General features: G+C 38.4%; 1 protein-coding gene across 1 annotated transcript in view; it reads right to left on the bottom strand.

The window, feature by feature from the left end:
* Window positions 1-19,783, bottom strand: part of IRAG2 (inositol 1,4,5-triphosphate receptor associated 2) — a 96,246-nt gene that overhangs the window by 68,446 nt on the left and 8,017 nt on the right. Inside the window, exons 3-13 of the mRNA XM_043441320.1 lie at window positions 18,870-19,053; window positions 16,990-17,069; window positions 16,819-16,897; window positions 14,086-14,244; window positions 10,799-10,916; window positions 9,584-9,634; window positions 5,870-5,947; window positions 3,471-3,527; window positions 1,992-2,051; window positions 1,823-1,887; window positions 909-1,008 (exon numbers count right to left, since the gene is read on the bottom strand). Of these exons, the coding sequence (XP_043297255.1) occupies window positions 909-1,008; window positions 1,823-1,887; window positions 1,992-2,051; window positions 3,471-3,527; window positions 5,870-5,947; window positions 9,584-9,634; window positions 10,799-10,916; window positions 14,086-14,244; window positions 16,819-16,897; window positions 16,990-17,069; window positions 18,870-19,053 (1,031 nt within the window). The remainder of the gene's footprint in view (window positions 1-908; window positions 1,009-1,822; window positions 1,888-1,991; window positions 2,052-3,470; window positions 3,528-5,869; window positions 5,948-9,583; window positions 9,635-10,798; window positions 10,917-14,085; window positions 14,245-16,818; window positions 16,898-16,989; window positions 17,070-18,869; window positions 19,054-19,783) is intronic.

Raw genomic sequence — 19,783 nt, 5'->3', positions numbered from 1 at the left:
CGAAAGAAAGCAACCTGCCAAAAAACATTTCCCAGCATTCCAAGCACATAACTGGAAAGTACAAAGGAACGAAAATATACTAGGGAGTCAGGTTCCAACATTTCATTCACAAGAAGGCGTTTGACTCTTTCCTCCCCTGTTGTAAAGAACTACCAACAGGCTGGAGGTTTTAAGGCACTAATTCATTTTGCTATTTTAAAATTAACCCCAAACATATAAAAATGCTAATTTATGTTCAGAGTATAATAATCAGTGTCATTAATTTAAGTCGGTACAATTATATTCTCAAGCAAAGAAATTTCATGTTTCTGCATGAAACAATGTAAATGAAACAACTAAATTTTTGGTAGATACATTTACTTTGGGACTTGAAGAAATACTAAAAATAGTTCATGATCTCTACCACAATCTTTCAGACCCCAGGCTGGGGATCACTGCAGGTAGTCCTGAATAATATCAAGACACGTAAAGATTTCTTGAGAAGTCCCTGGCAGTCCAGGGAGAGCGTAGGATCCCACACTCTCACTGCCAAGGACTTGAGTTCGAACCCTGCTTGGGGAACTAAGCTCACACATGCCATGTGGCCAAATATATGTGTATGTGTGTGTGTGTGTGTGTGTGTGCTGTGTGTGTGTACACACATATATAAAGATTTTTAAAGTCCAGATTCACTGAACACACATTTCCACACCCCATGCTGGAGTCACACTATAGTTTTCAGCCATAACTTGAAAAAGATTCATTCTTCCATGCTAAGAAACTTTAGACTTAGGTTCCATAAACTATCAGTGGATTCCCTCAAAATGTCATGGGTGATCTTCAGCAAGATACAGACCTTTACTTAATAGCAAGCTATTGCACATGTTGATTATTTTTGTAAAGGCTTCCATTTGGTGGTAATTACCTACCTCTGCAAACTGAGCAAGAATGAGTTCGCAGTGTAGAGATTTTACCTCTCCAGAGTCGAAACTCTTATGCTTTCCACCGATATTTAACTGCATTCTATTTCTTAAAAAAAAAAAAAAACAACAACAGTAGTCTGGTCTGGTTAGGTATGCCTTATGTTTTAAGTCACAAGAATAAGATTTATTTATCACCAAACAGTAAGCACTTATGCGCGCTGTATAAGGACTGTATAAGGTACTTAAGACTACAGAGAGGAACAGAGGTAGTCTTGGCCCTCCAGGCGCTGCACACACTAGTGATTCTAGGCAGTTGCAAACAGGTAAGCCATACTTTCTTTTTAAGAATTGGAACTAATAGTTGAATTTTTAAAATTTCCACTAAAAATCCAGACGTCTTGCTTTTCTTTAAAAAATCAGAATATGTCGTCACACTGGGTCCATATATTCTTGATGTAACAACTATCTGGAGCTAAGCAGAGTAACACCCCATCTTTACCTGGATAATGTACTTTCCTCATTTTCACCCCCCTAATATAAGTATGTGCACTTACCCCACTGACTTTACTCATTTTGCTGCTTATGGGTTTCTGGACTAGCATGTTATATAAAATCAGAGACAAACGATAACATAAGGTTATCAGGTGTCAGGAAAGAGGTAAAAACAACATGCCATGCATGCACGCAGAAAGATTACTTAATCTCAAGGCATGAGAAAAGTAAGGGTGATTGAGTGAGGGAGGTTGATGGAAAACTTGTGAAGGAATTTGTACTCTTAGGAGAGAAGCTGAGAAAACATCACAAAGTTACAGAAGGAAAGAACATGGCATGTTCAAAGAACTGCACACAGCTCAGTACGTGAATAATGTAGAGCGGGAGACACATGACAGAGAGTCAGTGAGAGGTTACTTTCTACTTACATCATGAATTCCTGTTGTAAGTGCTGTAACTCTTGAGCCAGCTTGTTTTTCTCCCCTCGTAAGTTCTGGAATTACATACAACATTAGGCTGCCCATGTTACTCTACTGGGACATTCACATTTCCGTTTGAAATCCCCACCTTGAAAGCTGTGAGATTATTATGGTATACCTCAATAATGCTTCCATATTCTATGATCGTTGATTTAAGCTCTTCTATACTTACATCCTTCTGAAAAGTAGGAGAGAGAATTAATAGCAAATAAATGTATAAGTTTACCAAATCATATTTAGTAGACTAGCAATCTGAGTCAAAGAAGAATTAAAAGTGCCTAATGATGTAATGAGACCTTCTACGAATCTCATGATTTGAAAATTCAGCTAGTCTGGGTTTGCGATTACAACTACAGAAAAACATAAGGGGCAGCAAGGCATCTATATCTGACTGGTGTTGTCATGTTCTGTCTCTGCCTGGTCCGGTGAAATCACACCCTGAAAGGCAAATTTTAAATCCAAGTCAAAATTTTATTACTATGGCCTATTTAAGGGGAAAAAAAGGCAATTTTTACCTGCAAAATGACTAATAAATTATGAAAGCATCCAATTGTACGCAAACCATATCTTTTAAAAATCATAGTTTTGTACTCCAAGACCAGAGGGTACAGTCAGAGTCTGACCTGTCGCTGTGTCCCATGAATGGCATGGTGCCTGGGGCATGGGAAGTATCTTATGAGTGTGGGGAGGGAGTGCAGAGTGGTGGAAGGACTAAAGTTACGGAGGAAGTGAGCAGTCATCGCTACTACAATGTCACTACATGGGGAGAGAGAACGCCCATGAGGAGGAGACACAGCCGGTACCACAGTCAGTATTCTGGTCAATGTCCACAAGCTGTGAAGGATGCCTTTGAAATGTCATAAACCGCAGGGAAAGGAAGTGAAATACTGCTCCTCCTTCCCTTTCCTGTCTTTGAATGTGGAAGCTTATTAACTTAGGCTGTGTCCTTCTGTGTCTCTTAAAGCCACCAAACCAGCATCCCTGTAGCCAGGAAAGTTTGTTACCAAATAGGCTATGATCATGAGAGACAAATATAAATAGGGTAATATTTATCTATCAAATTAATCAGTCAAACTAGGTAGAACTCGGGATATAGTGTTCTTCCCTGAAATGAATGACTGTACATTCATTAATGTTATTATGAATTAAAACTTCATCATCACAGGGAGTTTCCAGTTGGTCCAACGGTTAAGACTCCATGCTTCCACTGCAGGGGCATGGATTCAATCCCTGGTCAAGGAATCAAGATACTGAGTGCCCCGAGGTGTGGCCAAAACTTAAAAAACAAAAGACAAACAAGACAAAACACTGCATCACCACTATCTAGCCAGTGACTGGCAAATTGGCATACTAATATTGTTGAATAAAGGAATGGCTATCACCACAATTTATAGAGGATATGTTAAAATATCCCAAGTGGAAAAGTCAACATTCTTCACTCAGAAGAACAATTTTTATTCTTACAAATAAAGAAATGCCTTGTGACAGAATATTAGAATCAGATACTTTAACAGGGGTGGAGTTATGCAAATGTCATTGCCTTTCTCTATTACTTGGAGGGAGTCTCCAGGATTCCATAGGCAGAGACAGTACCAACCTTCTGTAAACTTGCATCTATATTAAGCAAAGTGTTTTCATACATGTGTAACTGCATCTGAAAAGAAACACATTTAGGGAAGGCCACTGGGATATTGCTTTGGTAAAGGACAATGCCACAAAATCATGGCACAATCAGGAGACATGTTTCTGAAGCACTTTTTATATGCATGCATTTTTCACTTTATAAAGAGCCTTTCCAATAGCCTCACAACAACCCTCAAAGCCAAGGTCATTGCCCTCTCTCTACCAGGAAGGAAATCAAAGCTCAGCACTATCCAGAGACTTGCCCGGTCACACCTAGTAAGTGACAGAACAGAGTCTAGAATCTGAGTCTCCAACCCCAGCTAAGGGCTCTCCCACTGTTTCACACTTCACATAATAAAAGGACATAGAGTGTGTTCATTTTTTGGTGAAAATAAAAATGTAGGTAGGACATGAACACAGACTCCATATGGGCATGTGAAAGACTCTTCCTCTTTTAAAAAGCAGTTTAAAATGTTCAAGCTTTCTTTTAGCAAAGTGAATATTAAGGATATTATCAGTTTATTCAAATCAAAAGCAAGCTTGTTGGCATAGACTTCTTAGTAGGATATAATTGAGAAAAATGTATATTGTTTGAATGGAAAACTTGGAAAAATAATAACATAGTCAGAAGTAGAATTGTCATCATAATCATACATGTTTGATATTCCTTTATAGTTCTCAAGGTATTTTCACATAATCCTTTCATTTGAGTTTCCAACAAGCTTGTGGAATGTTATATATTAAATGTACCCATTTAATAGATGGAAAAACTGAGATTTAAAGAAGTTAACTAATTGCTTGGGGTTAAAAGCTTTTACCCTGGAGAAGAAAATGGCAATCCACTTCAGTATTCTTGCCTGGAGAATCCCCATGGACAGAGGAGCCTGGCAGGCTACAGTCCATGGGGTCACAAGAGTTGGACAAGAGTTAGTGACTAAACCACTACTGCCATAAATTTTTTAAGTCGAGAAGACAGGATTTGAATCCATATCTTCTCTGGCTCTTTCCACTAGTTTATGGCAGTTATATTTTCCAAAATAGTCATTCCCAGAATAAAATCAATGTTTAATGTCTACATTGTAATGGCTATAATATATATATATGTACACACATGGAATCGGGTGTCTGCTAAGAAAAGTGAGAATTCCACATATAGATATGAATTTTAAGTACATCATTTCAAACATATACTAAAGCAAAAAATACTGTTCAAATAAACCATCAGAGATAACAAAAAGCATGACACAAATTCCTGACTTTAGTAATAGTTACCTTCTGTTTCCTGATAATAAAGAATGGCAGATATAATAAAAATATACTTTTATCAATATAGATTAAAAAATCATTTTTGTAAGATATAATTTCTTAATTCAATAGAGTTGAATTAAAAAATCAAGATGGACTTTTTTCCCCGTCTTTCACTTTTTGCATTAAGAAGGTACAATAACTGAACTTTTCCCTGATGAATTTGAAAAATTAGATACTATTAAATTAGAAATTATCACTATAATAAAAAATATAAATGATAGCAAATGGTGGCAAGGATGTGGAGTAATTTGAACCCTTATACATAGCTAATGGAAATGTAAAATGGTATAGCTACTTTGGAAAAAAATCTGGCAGTTCCTCAAAAGGTTAAACATAGTTATCATATGATGCAGTAATTCGACTCTTAGATACATACTCAAGAGAAATTAAAACTTACATCCACACAAAAATTTATACATGAATATTCATAGCACCATTACTCATTATAGTAAAAAAAAAAAAAAAAAGTAGGAACAGCTTAAATGTCCAGCAATTGATGAATGAACAAAATGTGCTATGTTCCTATAATGAACTATTATTCAGCAATACAAGGAAATGAAGTAATGATATATGCTACGACATGAATGAACTCTCAAAACACTAGTCTCAGTGAAGAAAGCCAGTCGCAAAGGGCAATATAATGTATATGACTCCATTTATATGAAATGTCCAGAATAGCTAAATCTATGGAGATAGAAAGCTGATTAGTGTTTGTCTAGTGTTGGGGAAGAATGGAAAATGACCACTGAAGGGATTTCTTTTTGGATGATAAAAGTATTTTAAAATTGATTTTGGTGATGGTTGCACAACTCTGAATATATTTAATACTAAAAACCACTGACCTGTATACTCTGAATGAATTTAATGGCATATGTGTTATGTATCAGTAAAGCTGCTACATTAAAAAAGCAGAAACTGCCTTTTATATAACTCAGACATCTAGAGGAGTAAAAATTTCAAAATTTATAATGAAAGGTCATTGTGTCAATGAGTCACAAACACCTTCATAAAGTAATATTAATTTGATGCAAGAAAATATTTTACCAGTATTTGAGAAGTGCTTACTTGGTGCTCTTTCTCAGTCTTAGACAAGTCCTCAATCTTCTCTTCCAATTTATACATATCCATAATGTTCTTAGCATTCTAATGTAAAATAAGATAGTATTCTTAGATTTAGACCCAAAAAAAATGTAAAAGGACATCACAAAGTCTTTTTTAGAAAGTGATATTTTCATCATTGACATCGTAATCCATTTTAAAGTAAGTGACAGAACTTTAGACTTTGTCCAAAAATAACACAATCTTTTTAATGTGATCATCCATGAATATTCTCAGTAATCCCTTCTTATTTTCCATTCCACGTGGGCCACTCACTCCCTAGACATACCTTCAGACTTGTCATTACAGCAACTGGGACCCTTCTGTTACCTTAATTGCAAAAGCATCTCCCTCTTCAACCATTACTTCTTGTCTTTCCAGATTACTTCTTTGTGCATCAACAAACCTTCAGTCCCCACTGGAGCCTGCAATCCAATGATCCCACTACTTTCTCATTACCCTCCCACCTTCCCGTGAACTCAGTCCCCTCTTGATAGCTTAAATTCTTCCATTGTCAATCATTACAATCTCTTACTTCTAACATCCCTTCAATTCTCTTGGCTCTCCCCTACTTCTTAGTATTTTCTTAATTTCAGATTGCTATCCACTCCATGCCAGCACGTTTTCCAGTAACGATTGTTAAAGAGAAATACAAATAAACCAATAGGTCACACATTAAATTTGTAGGCTTTAATCTCAAGGTTTTCTGGTGATTATATCATACCTATTCAAAAGGCCATTTGCCTAAAGCAAGGATTTGCAAAATATACCAAGTGCCCTTCTCCATTCTCAGAGACCAACTCTGACTACTTGGTTTTATAAATAAAGCTTTATTAAGACACAACTGAGCCCATTGTTTTCAGATCATCCTTAGCGGCCTTCACCTTGCAACAGCAGAAGTTAGTGGTTGTGACAAAGTCCTTCTAGCCAGGCAAGTTTAAAAATATTTACTATCATGTCCTTTACAAAAAGTTTGCTAACTCCTGGCCTATTTCATTCTTTCTCTCTCCTTGAACTTCCAATACCTCCTCTAACATCCTCACTCTCAGCCAATGACTTTGCTCTGTATTTCCCTGAGACATTAAAAACTATTCAGTTCAGTTCAGTCACTCAGTCATGCCCAATTCTTTGCAACCCCATGGACTGCAGCACACCAGGCCTCCCTGTCCCTTGCTAACTCCTGGAGTTTACTCAAACTCATGTCCACCGAATTGGTGATGCCACCCAACCGTCTCATTCTCTCTCATCCCCTTCTCCTCCTGCCTTCAATCTTCCCCAGCATCAGGATCTTTTCAAATGAGTCAGTTCTTTGCATCAGGTGGCCAAAGTTTCGGAGTTTCAGCTTCAGCATCCGTCCTTCCAATCAATATTCAGGACTGATTTCCTTTAGGATGGACTGGTTGGATCTCCTCGCAGTCCAAGAGGCTCTCTAATAGGAACTATTAGAAGTGAATTTTCCATATTACTTGGATATATAATAAATACTTTGGGATATTATAAAGCATTTGCTGACCTGAATACTTTATCCAATTCTTTTGTTCCTGCTTCGGTCTAAGTCTTCACTGACTTTTGCCTGCTTTATTATTAATACAAGAGCCTCCTAATTGGTCTCCTCACTTCTTCCCTTGCCCCACAGTTGATTCTAAAGCCAGGAGCCAGAGAAATCTTGGTAAAACTGAAATTATATGATGTTACTCCTCTGCTCAAAACTGTTCAGCAGCTCCCATCTCACTCAGCATAAACAACCAGAGTCCAAACAATGGCTTTATGAGATCCTGGGGGTCCAGGTCCCCACACCTCTCTGTAGCACCTTGTGGTACTTATTCCCCTGCTCCAGCCACACTGATCTTGCTATCCCTTAAAAATGGCGGGCAGGTTACAGGCTGAAGACTTTGGACTGGCTATTTCCTCTGCCATCAGTGCTCTTTGAGATGAACCTCAGAGTTTTTAACCAAAAATTAACTTCACAGTTCTACTTTTCCTAACCACCCAATAAACTAGGGTTTATAAAGTAAACCTTTACTTTTGTGTTTTTGACCACATGGCAGGTGGAATTTTAGCTCCAAGACCAGGCATCAAACCCACATCCCCTGCATTGAAAGGTGGAGTCTTAACCGCTTGGACCACCAGGGAAGTCCCCTAATCACCCTAGTTTAAATCGCCGTTTTCTGTCCTTCTTCTCTTGGTGGCATTAATCCCATTTAACATGCTAGTTTCACACAGGCTATTTTGCTTAAGTCCGTATTCACTTAGAATAGAGTCTATCTCCCAGTGAATGTGTGTATAAGAAGTAAACACATGTAAGTGAATAATTGGCTTTCCCAATGGCTCAGTGGGTAAAGAATTCACCTGCAAATTCAGAAGACACAGGAGATGTGGGTTTGATCCCTGGGTCAGGAAGGTTCCCTGGAGGAGGAAATGGCAACCTACTCCAGTATTCTCACCTGAAAAATCCCATGGACAGAGGAGCCAGGCGGGCTATAGTCCATAGGTTTGCAAAGAGTAGGACACGACCGAGTGACTAAGCACTCCATCGAATAATTGCCCAAGCCATGCTGTCACTCTTCACAATGCATCAGATTCTTACCACCTAAAGGAAACTGAGTGGCATCTCTATGCCTTTTCTAACGCAAGTCAGTCATTGTAATGCCATCTCATGGAGAAGAGTTCTGTCTCCTTCCTCCTATCTCAATTCTAAATTGGTATACTATAATTCTTTGATGGGAGTCAATCATCTTAAATATGAGAAGAAAAATATTTTACATTGGGAGCTTACTTCAAAAGCACTAGTTTCATGGAAACCTTTCCTGGCAGCTGTAATATATCTAAATAAAATACAAGATTCCTTTCCAATCCTTAGCTGTTCCTTTCCAATCCATCATGAATGTCCACTTAGGCCACAAATTGGCTAACTATTCAGATCATTCACTGCAGCTTAATAAATAACTGTAATAAGCTTTTATAAAGCACAACCAAAAACCTGTACATAATGATTGACATTCAAAAGGTACCTATAAAAAAAAAAGAAAAAAAAGGTACCTATAAAGAATTTTTCTTCAAAACAGTAACTTACTAGTAGCTTTTCTACCTGTTCTTTCAACGTTTTAATTTGTTGCTTAAAAACACATATTGCATAAAAGTTTTCTTCTTTTAAAAGATTTTACTAATATTTCCTAACATATATGAGGTATATTATGGTTAACCAAATGGCTTCACATGCATTATCTTAACCTTTAAAGTAACTGTAGGGAATAGGTATTATTAATCCCTCAGAAGATAAATGGCCTTTCCAAAGTCAGACTGTCAAAGAATTTAAGATCTGAGTCTTAGAGTCAATGACCTTTGCCATCTAGTTTTGTGGAATAATATTGGAAAATTATTAAATAACGTCTATACTTTCTTTCTTGATTTGTATACTTTTTAGACGGGTTAATTTCATTTCGTCTTAAGTCTGAATTTCTTAAATCCTATTTCCTCATGGGGGATTACAAAGGTAATATACTTCTGTCCAGACAGGAAAATCCTGTCTACTCTTCCTCACTTGTCATTTGACAAAGCAACCTAGTATTTTGCCCACAGGAGCCTGAAATTCACACGATTTCTATTTAACCCAGGGTCAGGACTCACAATTGTATGATTTCCATGTTTATCTGTATAGTTTGTTTAACAATTTCAACATACCTCTTCTTGGAGAATCCGAATCTTAAGAATCAGAGCCCGGTTTTCTGTCTCCTGATTTATAAGAGAAACATAATTTAAAAGTATTTGAGAAGCTTATGAAAATACCAAATATTTATTTCCAGAGTTATCAACATTTGTTCATCAACCTTAAATATAGCACTGACATAATGCACATGAGCCTAGTCTGAAAATATTCTCAATAATGGAGTTAAGCCTTTGGCTTCCAGTTTCTTGGGATCAGTGAGAAGTCACTCTCCTCCTTGACTCAATCTAACTATGACAGAGAAGGAAAGATGAGAAACAAAACAAAACAAAAAAAAGGTTATGTGGTTTGCCTAAAGTTACACAGCCCTCAGAAACAGGGCTTGCATGTTTTCAGCCTGACTCCCAAAGGTGGGCTCTACATGATGACTTCCACATAGAAGCTCCTTAGTGGTCCCAGACTCAGTCCTTGCTGTAACGTATTCATAGAGACTTGCAGAGTCACCTGATAGTGAATCCAGTCTCCACATTTTATTGTTGAGGCAAAAGCTAAGCTAAGCTGTGTTGGTTGTAGGAAGTCATGAGTGAAAGACACAGGCCTGAAATTCAAGTTTCCTGATAACTTACAGACCTAAAAATAAATCAGTCTGAATGACTTTCAGCTGACCCCCCTCCCAACCATGGTCAACAATGCTCAAATAGTGCTAGAGGGATTTTGAAGATTATTACTGAAGCTCCAGAGAATAGTTTAACAGTCTCCATAAAAATAATTACTTCTCTGGTAGTTGAAGCTTAGTCTATATAATGTTTTGCTCCAAAAATTATAAGCCTGGGCTTCTTTAGTGTTAAGGACTGGTTAATGGAGCTAATTAGTAATCTGTACATGCTGAAAAAATGAATGTTTTTAAAAACCCAAGGAAAAGGTGAAAGTTTGACACAAAATTTTTTTTTTGGAAGATGTGATTTTCAGTGTCAGATATTTATAAATTCACCTGTTAACTTCAGAAGGCATTCTAGATCTTCACAAACCATTGCAAATGTAACATTTGTAAAGAATTTTAATCCTGGTTGAAAGGAAAACACAATTTTTTTATCCTACTTGCCTTTAATTTTCTATGGGGTTACCAATTCATTCATCAGCCTACTGATTTCCGATCTTTGCCTCTAAATAAACCATCTTGGATTGCAGTTAAATAAACTATCCGCCAATTTCAAAGTACTTGGATGACTTACTAACTGTTTGTTCTGGGCTACAATCATGGTCTTCTGCTCTTCTGAAGCATTCATACTAATTTTCAGTTCCTCCAGTTCTTCTTTTAACAGGTTTGTTCTCATAATAGACTGGTGGGCACTGTGGGGGTGGGGAGAGAAGGCAATAAGCAAAACCTCAAATATAACCGTCAACGATACTAACTAAAGCCACGGACTGTTTTTAAGCTCCAAGTTGAAAACCACTGAAAATTCAAACCAGATGCCAACAATAGTAAAAAATAAAAAAATTTTTTTTTACTCAAGATCTTCCACAGTCCTTAGAAAGGAAAGGGATTCGGTTAGTGTACACTGGGAGATAAAGGATAGAAGGAAACAAACATATTCCTGAAGACAAAGACTGGCATACTTCCTCTGAAATCTGCTACTGCTGCTGCTAAGTCACTTCAGTCATGTCAGACTCTATGTGACCCCACCCCTGGGATTCTCCAGGCAAGAACACTGGAGTAGGTTGCCATTTCCTTCTCCAAATCTATCACTGGCTGAATCACACAGTTCTTTCCTTCAACTACTAAGACATAATATTAGTTAATATAATTACACAAATATTTATTAAATAACATCACACATTCACTCAAAGCATAGCTTGTTTTCTTTTTAAAAAAACTTTGAGTTACTATATTTCAAATACATAAGCCAACAATGGAATGGAGAGAGCATGAGGTTAGCATTTTTTTTAAAGTTATAGATTGGGGGACTTCCCTGGTGGTCCAATGGCTAAAATTCTGCACTCCCAATGCAGGTGGCCCGGGTTTGATCCCTGATCAGGGAACTAGATCCCACATGCTGCAACTGAAGATCCTACACTCTGCAATGAAGACTTGGTGCAACCAAATAAATACATATACATGTATATATTTAATTTTATAGATTGATTTGGAGTATGGTCAAAAATTGTGACGGTAGGAGTTCATGGTCAGAATGCTTTTCTGCTTTTTCAAGTTAAATGAGAACTTTTCTGTTCAGAATTTTAGCACCTATGACACCTGTATACACAGACTTTGTGAGAACCAGGTTGCTTGTTTTCTGATGCTCAAGTTTGTCCCACTTTATCTATTTTACCAGTGTCTGCACTTGATCTATTACGTCCTCAAGGTCCAGTATCCCTTTCTAGCTTAAGCTAAGGTAATGAATGTTCTTATCATCCTTCTAGGCTACAGGTACCCTGTTGCTGTTCAGTCTCCAAATCATGTCTGACTCTTTGCAACTGCACGGACTGTAGCATACCAAGCTTCCATGTCCCTCACCATCTCCCAGAATTTGCCCAAGTTCATGTAAATTGAATCGGTGATGCCATCCAACCATCTCATCCTCTGTTGCTCTTTTCTCCTTCTGCCTTCAATCCTTCCCAGCATCAGGGTCTTTTCCAATGAGTCAGCTGTTCACATCAGGTGGCCAAACAGGTACCCTGAGGGCACATTTTAAACCTGACTCATCAGTGAATCTCTCATAGTACTTAGCATGGAACTTTGCACAGAGTAAGAGTTCTAGTGAACCACTGAATGTCGGGATAGATTTACACTTGACCTGTATGCATACTGGTCTTACACAGAGACTTGAAGGACATAGAGAACATCATTGCTAGAAAAGAACTAACAAACGTTGCTGATGGGAAAGTAAAGTTGCTTTACTGGTGGGAAAATAAAGTTGTTTTCCAAAGTCACTTTGGAACTTTGGAAAAGTTTGGCAGTTCCTCAAAATGCAAAGTATAAGTTGCATGCATGCATGCTAAGTTGCTTCAGTCATGTCTGACTCTTTGTGACCCTATGGGCTGTACCCCGCCAGGCTCCTCTGTCCATGGGGTTCTCCAGGCAAGAATACTGGAGTGGGTGACCATTTCTTTCTCCAGGGGATCTTCCAGACCCAGGGGTTAAACCTGTGTCTCTTATGTCTCCTGTACTGGCAGGTAAGTTCTTTACAACAGTGCTACCTGGGTAGCCCTAAAGTACAGGTTGTAAGTGAAAGTGACTCAGTCATGTCCAACTCTCTGTGACCCCATGGACTATACAGTCCATGGAATTCTCCAGGCCAGAATACTGGAGTGGATAGCCTTTCCGTTCTCCAGGGAAACTTCCCAACCCAGGGATCGAACCCAGATCTCCTGCATTGCAGGCAGATTCTTTACCAGCTGAGCCACAAGGGAAGCCCAAGAATACTGGAGTGCAAAGCCTATCCCTTTTCCAGCGAATCTTCCTGACCCAGGAATCGAAATGGGGTCTCCTGCATTGCAGGCAGATTCTTTACCAACTGAACTATCAGGAAAGACCAAAGTATAGGTCTTAAAAAGTATAGCAATTTCTCTCCTAGATACATAACCAAGAAAACAGAAAACATATGACCTCATAAAAACTCGCACACAAATGTTCATAACAGCAGCTTTTTTTTTTTTTTTTAGTTTCTATCTACTTTAATCTTTTTTTTTTTTTTATTTTTTTTAATTTTTTTATTAGTTGGAGGCTAATTACTTCACAACATTTCAGTGGGTTTTGTCATACATTGATATGAATCAGCCATAGATTTACACTTATTCCCCATCCCGATCCCCCCTCCCACCTCCCTCTTCACCCGACTCCTCTGGGTCTTCCCAGTGCACCAGGCCCGAGCACTTGTCTCATGCATCCCACCTGGGCTGGTGATCTGTTTCACCATAGATAGTATACATGCTCATAACAGCAGCTTTTTTAAGTGCCAAAAAGTGGTGCTAACCCAAATGTCCAAACTGAGGTATATTTATACAATGGAATATTATTCAGTCATAAAAAAGAATGAAGTAGCAATATGTGCTTCAACATGGATGAACTTTGAGAATGTGATGCTAAATGAAAGAAGCCAGACACAAAGGTCACATACTGTATGATTCCATGAATATGAAAATGTTCAGAATAGACAAATCCATAGAGATACAAAGTAGATTAGTGGTTGACAGGGGCTGAGAGGGGAGGACATGGGGAGTGGCTGTTAATCAGTATGGGATTTCTTTTTGGAGTGATTAAAATGTCTTGATCACGTGAATATACTTGATATCATGTGAATACATCATGTGGATATACTTGGGAATAACTGGGATTAGATCACGTGATAACTTGTGAATATACTAAAAAACACTAAACTAATTGTATACCTCAACAGGGTGACTCTTCTGCTTTGTGACTTGTATCTCAATAAAAAACAAATTTATTTAAAAAAAAAAAAAGAAATAAAGGAAAAGGAACTAAAAGTTCCCAGCACACAGTACCCACACCAAGGCTCACCTTTTTACCTGAAGGCGCAGTTCAGTACAGTCCTCTGATAACTCTCTGTTTGCTTCTTCCAAGTTTTCCAATGCCAATTTCAATTTATTATTTTCCTCTTCCAATTTCTGCTTGTTGAAATGCAGGTCTGCTATATAGGTAATCAAATCAGGCACCTCTCTGTGGGTAAAAGGATGAATGAGCATAAACTTCAACATCACTAATCCCTTCCAGTCAAAGTAAGGCTTATGGGTAAGCCCAAACAAGCTTAAATCTTCCTGTGAGGACTTCCCTGTTGGTCCAATAGTTAACAATCCGTCTGTCAGTGTAGGGGACATAGGTTCAATCCCTGGTCCAGGAAGATTTCACATGTTGCAGAGCAACTAAGCCTTGTAGGCCACAACTGCCAAAGCCCTCCCAGCCTAGGCCCCGCGCCCCACAACTTACTGAGTTCTCATGCTGTAACTACCGAAGCCCACTTGCCTAGAGCCTTTGCTGTGCAAAAAAAAAAGGAATCCACCACAGTAAGACACCCATGCACCGCAACAAAGAGTAGCCTCCAACCGCCGCAACTAGAGAAAGCCCACTTGCAGCGACGAAGATCCAGCACAACCAAAAATAAATGAATAAAGAAGATTTTCTACTTTATTTTCATTCACCCTCATAAACACAGTTCACATACACAGTGTTTATTCAAGCACTTATTACAGTAACACCACAGATTTTTCCAAAATTGCCAGATATTTAGCATCTGCCACTTGTGAAATTGATTTTTACAGCTTTCATTTCTTCCTCTTCACTTTGCTCCCAACTTCTGCCTCTATCTACACTGAAGAGTTCCCACTTCTGCCTGGGTTATGGAAAAATCCTGAAATAAATTGACACTGGATTCTTTCAATCAGAAATCTTGGCAGGTTTCAACAGGCCTTTAACTAGGAAACAATTCCTAGAGTTTTATCATTGCAGCCTGTAGCTCACAATTTAGTGCTCATTGTTCCTAGTACTTTCTACAGCTTGTTAATATTTGTGGCTGTCACGCTTGCCCTGACATTTGATCCTAAACCCTTTGAGAGTCTGAGCTGTGTTTTTCAAGGAGTCCCAGGCCTCCTCTTCTTTGCCATCTTTTCCTAGAGTTTAGCACCGGTTGGCTACATGGTTCCTAGTGCACATTTTTTGCACAGATAAACCTGAAGTGGCAAAGATAAAATAAGGAAGGACAGGTTCAGTGCTTCAATTCTGAGCTTCCAAAGCAGAGACTTGGGTTCAATCCCTGGTCAGGGAACTAAGATCCCACAAGCCACATGTTGGCTCAGCCAAAAAAAATTTTTTTTAATAAAAATAAAGAACAGAGTCACTTCTCCTTAATATCTAAACGCATATGTAGCAGAAAACAGGTTTTCTCATTCATATCTAAAAGTATCTATTGAAGAAGTAATAAGGATTGACATATATACACTACCATGTATAAAATAGCTAGCTAGTGGGGACCTGCTATAAAGCAGAGGGAGCTCAGCTTGGTGCTCTAAAATGACCTAGATGAGTGGGATGGGAGGGACAGCCAAGAGGGAGGGATATAGGTCTACCTATAGCTGATTCACCTCACTGTACAATAGAAACTAATACAACATTATAAAGCAATTACACTCCAACTAGGAAAAAAAAAAAGCAATCCCCCAAAGAGCTTAAGGTCAATGTCATAACTCTATTTACAATGGAATTTGTCAGGCGTGGAAAACACATAAAGTCAAAGAAGGATAAAGTTTTCATGAGTAAGAAAATGTTCATTGATGTGACACTTCATAATCTTTCATAATTTGTGTTCCTAGTGAAACTACTTCTAAGGCAATTGGGATATAATAGCTAAGAGTTAAAAATAAATTATGTTAGCCCTACCACACATGCACACAAGTAGAGCTAAGTGACTTTACCATAAATAAAATACATGAAAAAGTTGAAAGTGTTAGTTATTCAGTCATGTCTGACTCTTTGAGATCTCTTGAATTATAGCCCACCAGGCTCCTCTGTCTCTGGAATTCTCCAGGCAAGAATACTGGAGTGGGTTGCCATTCCCTTCTCCAGGAAATCCTCCAGACCCAGGGATTGAACCCGGGTCTCCTGAATTGCTTTGCCAATGTTACTTTGCCAACAAAGGTCTGTCTAGTCAAAGCTATGTTTTTTCCAGTAGTCACGTATGGATGTGAGAGTTGGACCATAAAGAAGGCCAGGTGCCGAAGAATTGATGCTTTTGAACTGTGGTGTTGGAAAAGACTCTTGAGAGTCCCTTGGACTGCCAGGAGATCAAACCAGTTCATCCTAAAGGAAACCAGTCCTGAATATTCATTAGAAGGACTGATGCTGAAGCTCCAATACTTTGGCCACCTGATGCAAAGAACTGACTCATTGGAAAAGACCCTACTGCTGGGAAAGATTGAAGGCAGGAGGAGAAGGGGACAACAGAGGATGAGATGATTGGATAGCATCACCAACTCGATAGACATGAGTTTGAGCAAGCTCTGGGAGTTGGTGATGAACAGGGAAGCCTGGCATGCTGCAGTTCATGGGGTCACAAAAAGTCAGACACGACTGAGTGACTGAAATGAACTGAACTGACGTCCTGCATTGCAGGCAGATTCTTTACTGTCAGAGACAGCAGGGAAGCCCAGAAATAAAATAAAATACATAGATCTATAAAGCAAGAAAATCCATAAGAAAAGTTGAGGCACTTGAGAAAATATTACAAGTAAGAATGCTTACAAGACTCCTTTAGGCAAGTCTCCACCCAACCCCTTGAAGTTCCATGATGAAGACTCTGTTATATCTGTGGTCATCTTAACTGAAACACACACAAGAGAGTTTAATAAAAAAAATCCATTTCTCCAAACCACAATCAAGTGGCAGAACAACCCCAAAGAAACAGATACATACTTGCTTCACATGATTTTATGCTGTCCTGTTCAAAAGCAGAATTAACCATTCTGCTGCTTGATCCACTATTCTCTCCTTCCCTGTGGCCAAAAAATAAAACCAGTGAGCTAGGATTCTTTGTCAAACCAAAGCTTAGCCAATTTTTCAGATGTGTTCTGTATTTTCTTATTGATGTTGGTCTTTCTGAATTTTAAAACCATCTATCCATTTGGCCACAATTGGGAGTCCAACACTGTTCTTAAACAGAGTCATAGAATAGAAACATATTGTCTCTACCTCCTATAAACTTTAATCTAACATGAAGAAAAGAATATGAATGCTTAAATAAGTAGGTGATAATGTACATAGCTATAATTAGGCAATGGGAGTCTCAATGGATTAGGAAGCTGACATGATTTGGAGGACCAAGTGGACACTTGTAGAGGTAGCAAGACATTGGGCCTTAGAGAATTAGGAAGGAAAAGGCATGAACAGCTAATAATTTGGGGTACATTGAAGGTGCTCTTTTCTCTTTCTCATAAAAAACCAAGTTGAACTTGAACTAATTGTAGTTTGGAGCATATCATTCCTAATATTTGGAGAACCCTATTCACAGGCCTTTGCCCAGGACACCCCCAAATAAACATATTAACTCTTCAACTATTTCTTTTCCAAGAGTCTTTGCATTATGATTTCAGTTTTGCTGCCTAATCTTAGCAATTGCCAAACCCTTAGATAATCTCTTCGGAGCAGCTACAAAAGCCTCTAGACTAGTATTTACATCCTATTGTGTTTCAACATGAGATGTTGTCAGAAGATGACTGAGCAGAATAGCTCAGTCATCACTCTCACTATTCTTGTTAATAGATCCACACCCATCACCATTTCTGAGTTTCTGTTCTTATATTTTATATTTATATCTCCCATGTTCTTTTTCTATTCCTTTATATTTGTCATAAAAATAAATTTTCTCTTTTGCCCTCACTCCACTTTACCCATGGATTATTGATATCTGTATTATACAATCAAGCCTAAATATTTTAGGAAAAGTAGAAAATTCATAAGAAAAGAAGACAAAGAAGCTAAGGTCTTCATGCAAAGATAATCATTTTGGAATATATTCCTTCCCACTTTTTCCTGTGCATATTTTCATTTCTCAACAAATATGGGAGTGTACTACATTTACAGATCTATGGCCGATTATTTAAAATAAATACATATGAATATTTCTCTTGTCAAATATTTATTTAATTATAATTTTGAGTGACTAATTAGGATTCTAGAGTATGGAAGTATTATCATTTATTTGTCCAGCCACCTACTATTAAAATTTGGTTTGCTTACATTTATCATAATCATAAACAACATTCTGCATATAGAGTATACAATTGGCTGTCTTTCCTGAAGTTACATAATTTGACCACATTGTATATTTCTAAGGCTCTGATGCTCATGTTGTTCTCAGTCGCTCACTGGTGTCTATCTCTCTGTAACCCCACGGACTATAGCCCCCCAGCCCCCTCCTGTCCATGAAATTTTTCAGGTAAGAATACTGGAGTGGGTTGCCATTTTCTTCCTCCAGGATATCTTCCCAACCTAGGGATCAAACTGCGTCTCTTGCATTGTCAGTAGATTCTTTACCACTGAGCCACCTGGGAAGTCACACATTCCTAAACTGCCCTTGAAAAGCTGTGCCAACTTGCACTATTACCAACAAGGAGAAGGCCTATTTCTCCACCCGCCCTGACAACATGGGATAGAGTCATTCCTCTAAACCTTTGTTAAACTGATATTACTATCAGATAGTATTTCCTATCAGTGCAAAAAACAGTGATTAACATTCATTGTAATCAATTGTTAAATCAGAACCTGAAAACGCATCCTGCTGGGACTATGATTACCATTTGTTTCTGCAGTGAGCCATCATCCATTCCTTCACAGTGGCCTGGAAAGTTTCCAGGTTCACATGTACATCTCTCTTTCCAGGATCAAGCATGATCCACAGCTCCTCAAGGCCATCATCTTCAGAACCTTGATTAGTTGTCTGTCTCAGATAATCTATTATTTTGGTGACTCTGACTAAGCCTTAGGAAGAAGAAAGTCAAGTTAGTTTTTAAAGGTGGCAAAAGATTATTTTTTTTTTTAAGTGAGGTGCTTAACTCGTTCAAGTCTCTTGGGTCCTGGAAATGTGCCTTACAACCCTCGCAATCCTGCTGAGTTGTCATAACGTAGAAAGAGCACTGGCCTTAGGTTGGAGTCTAACCAACTGGGGTCAAATCTTGGCTCTGGACTGTACCAGCTGTGTGGCTCTGGGGAAATTACTCAGTCTCTTTGAGTGAGTGTCCTCATCTGTGAAATGATGCCTCCTACACAGAGTTGTGAGATTCAAATAGGAAAGATTTATGTAATCAATAGGCTTCTCAGATGGTGCAGTAAAGAATCCACCTGCCAATGCAATTCACAAGAGATGAGGATTCGATCCCTTGGTTGAGAAGATCATCTGGAGGACGAAATGGCAACCCTCTCTAGTATTCTTGTCTGGGAAATCCCATGGACAGAGGAGCCTGATGGGTTACAGTCCATGGGGTCGCAAAGAGTCAGGCATGACTAAGCAACTGAGCACACACACATACACACAAACACACACATGTAATCAATAATCACTTGTGGGAAGTGGTCAAAATGCCACTTTATTTTTCTCTTCCATTCTTTCTTTAAAAAACATTTAGTGGGGACTTCCCTTGTAATCCAATGGTTAAGAATCCACCTTCCAATGCAGGGGACTCGGGTTCAATTCCTGGTCAGAGAATTAAGA

Source organism: Cervus canadensis, chromosome 21 (genome assembly GCF_019320065.1).
Source record: "Cervus canadensis isolate Bull #8, Minnesota chromosome 21, ASM1932006v1, whole genome shotgun sequence".
NCBI classification, from domain to species: Eukaryota; Metazoa; Chordata; class Mammalia; order Artiodactyla; family Cervidae; genus Cervus; species Cervus canadensis.
The sequence above is the reverse complement of the archived record's forward strand: the minus strand, read 5'-3'. Positions and strand labels throughout refer to the sequence as shown.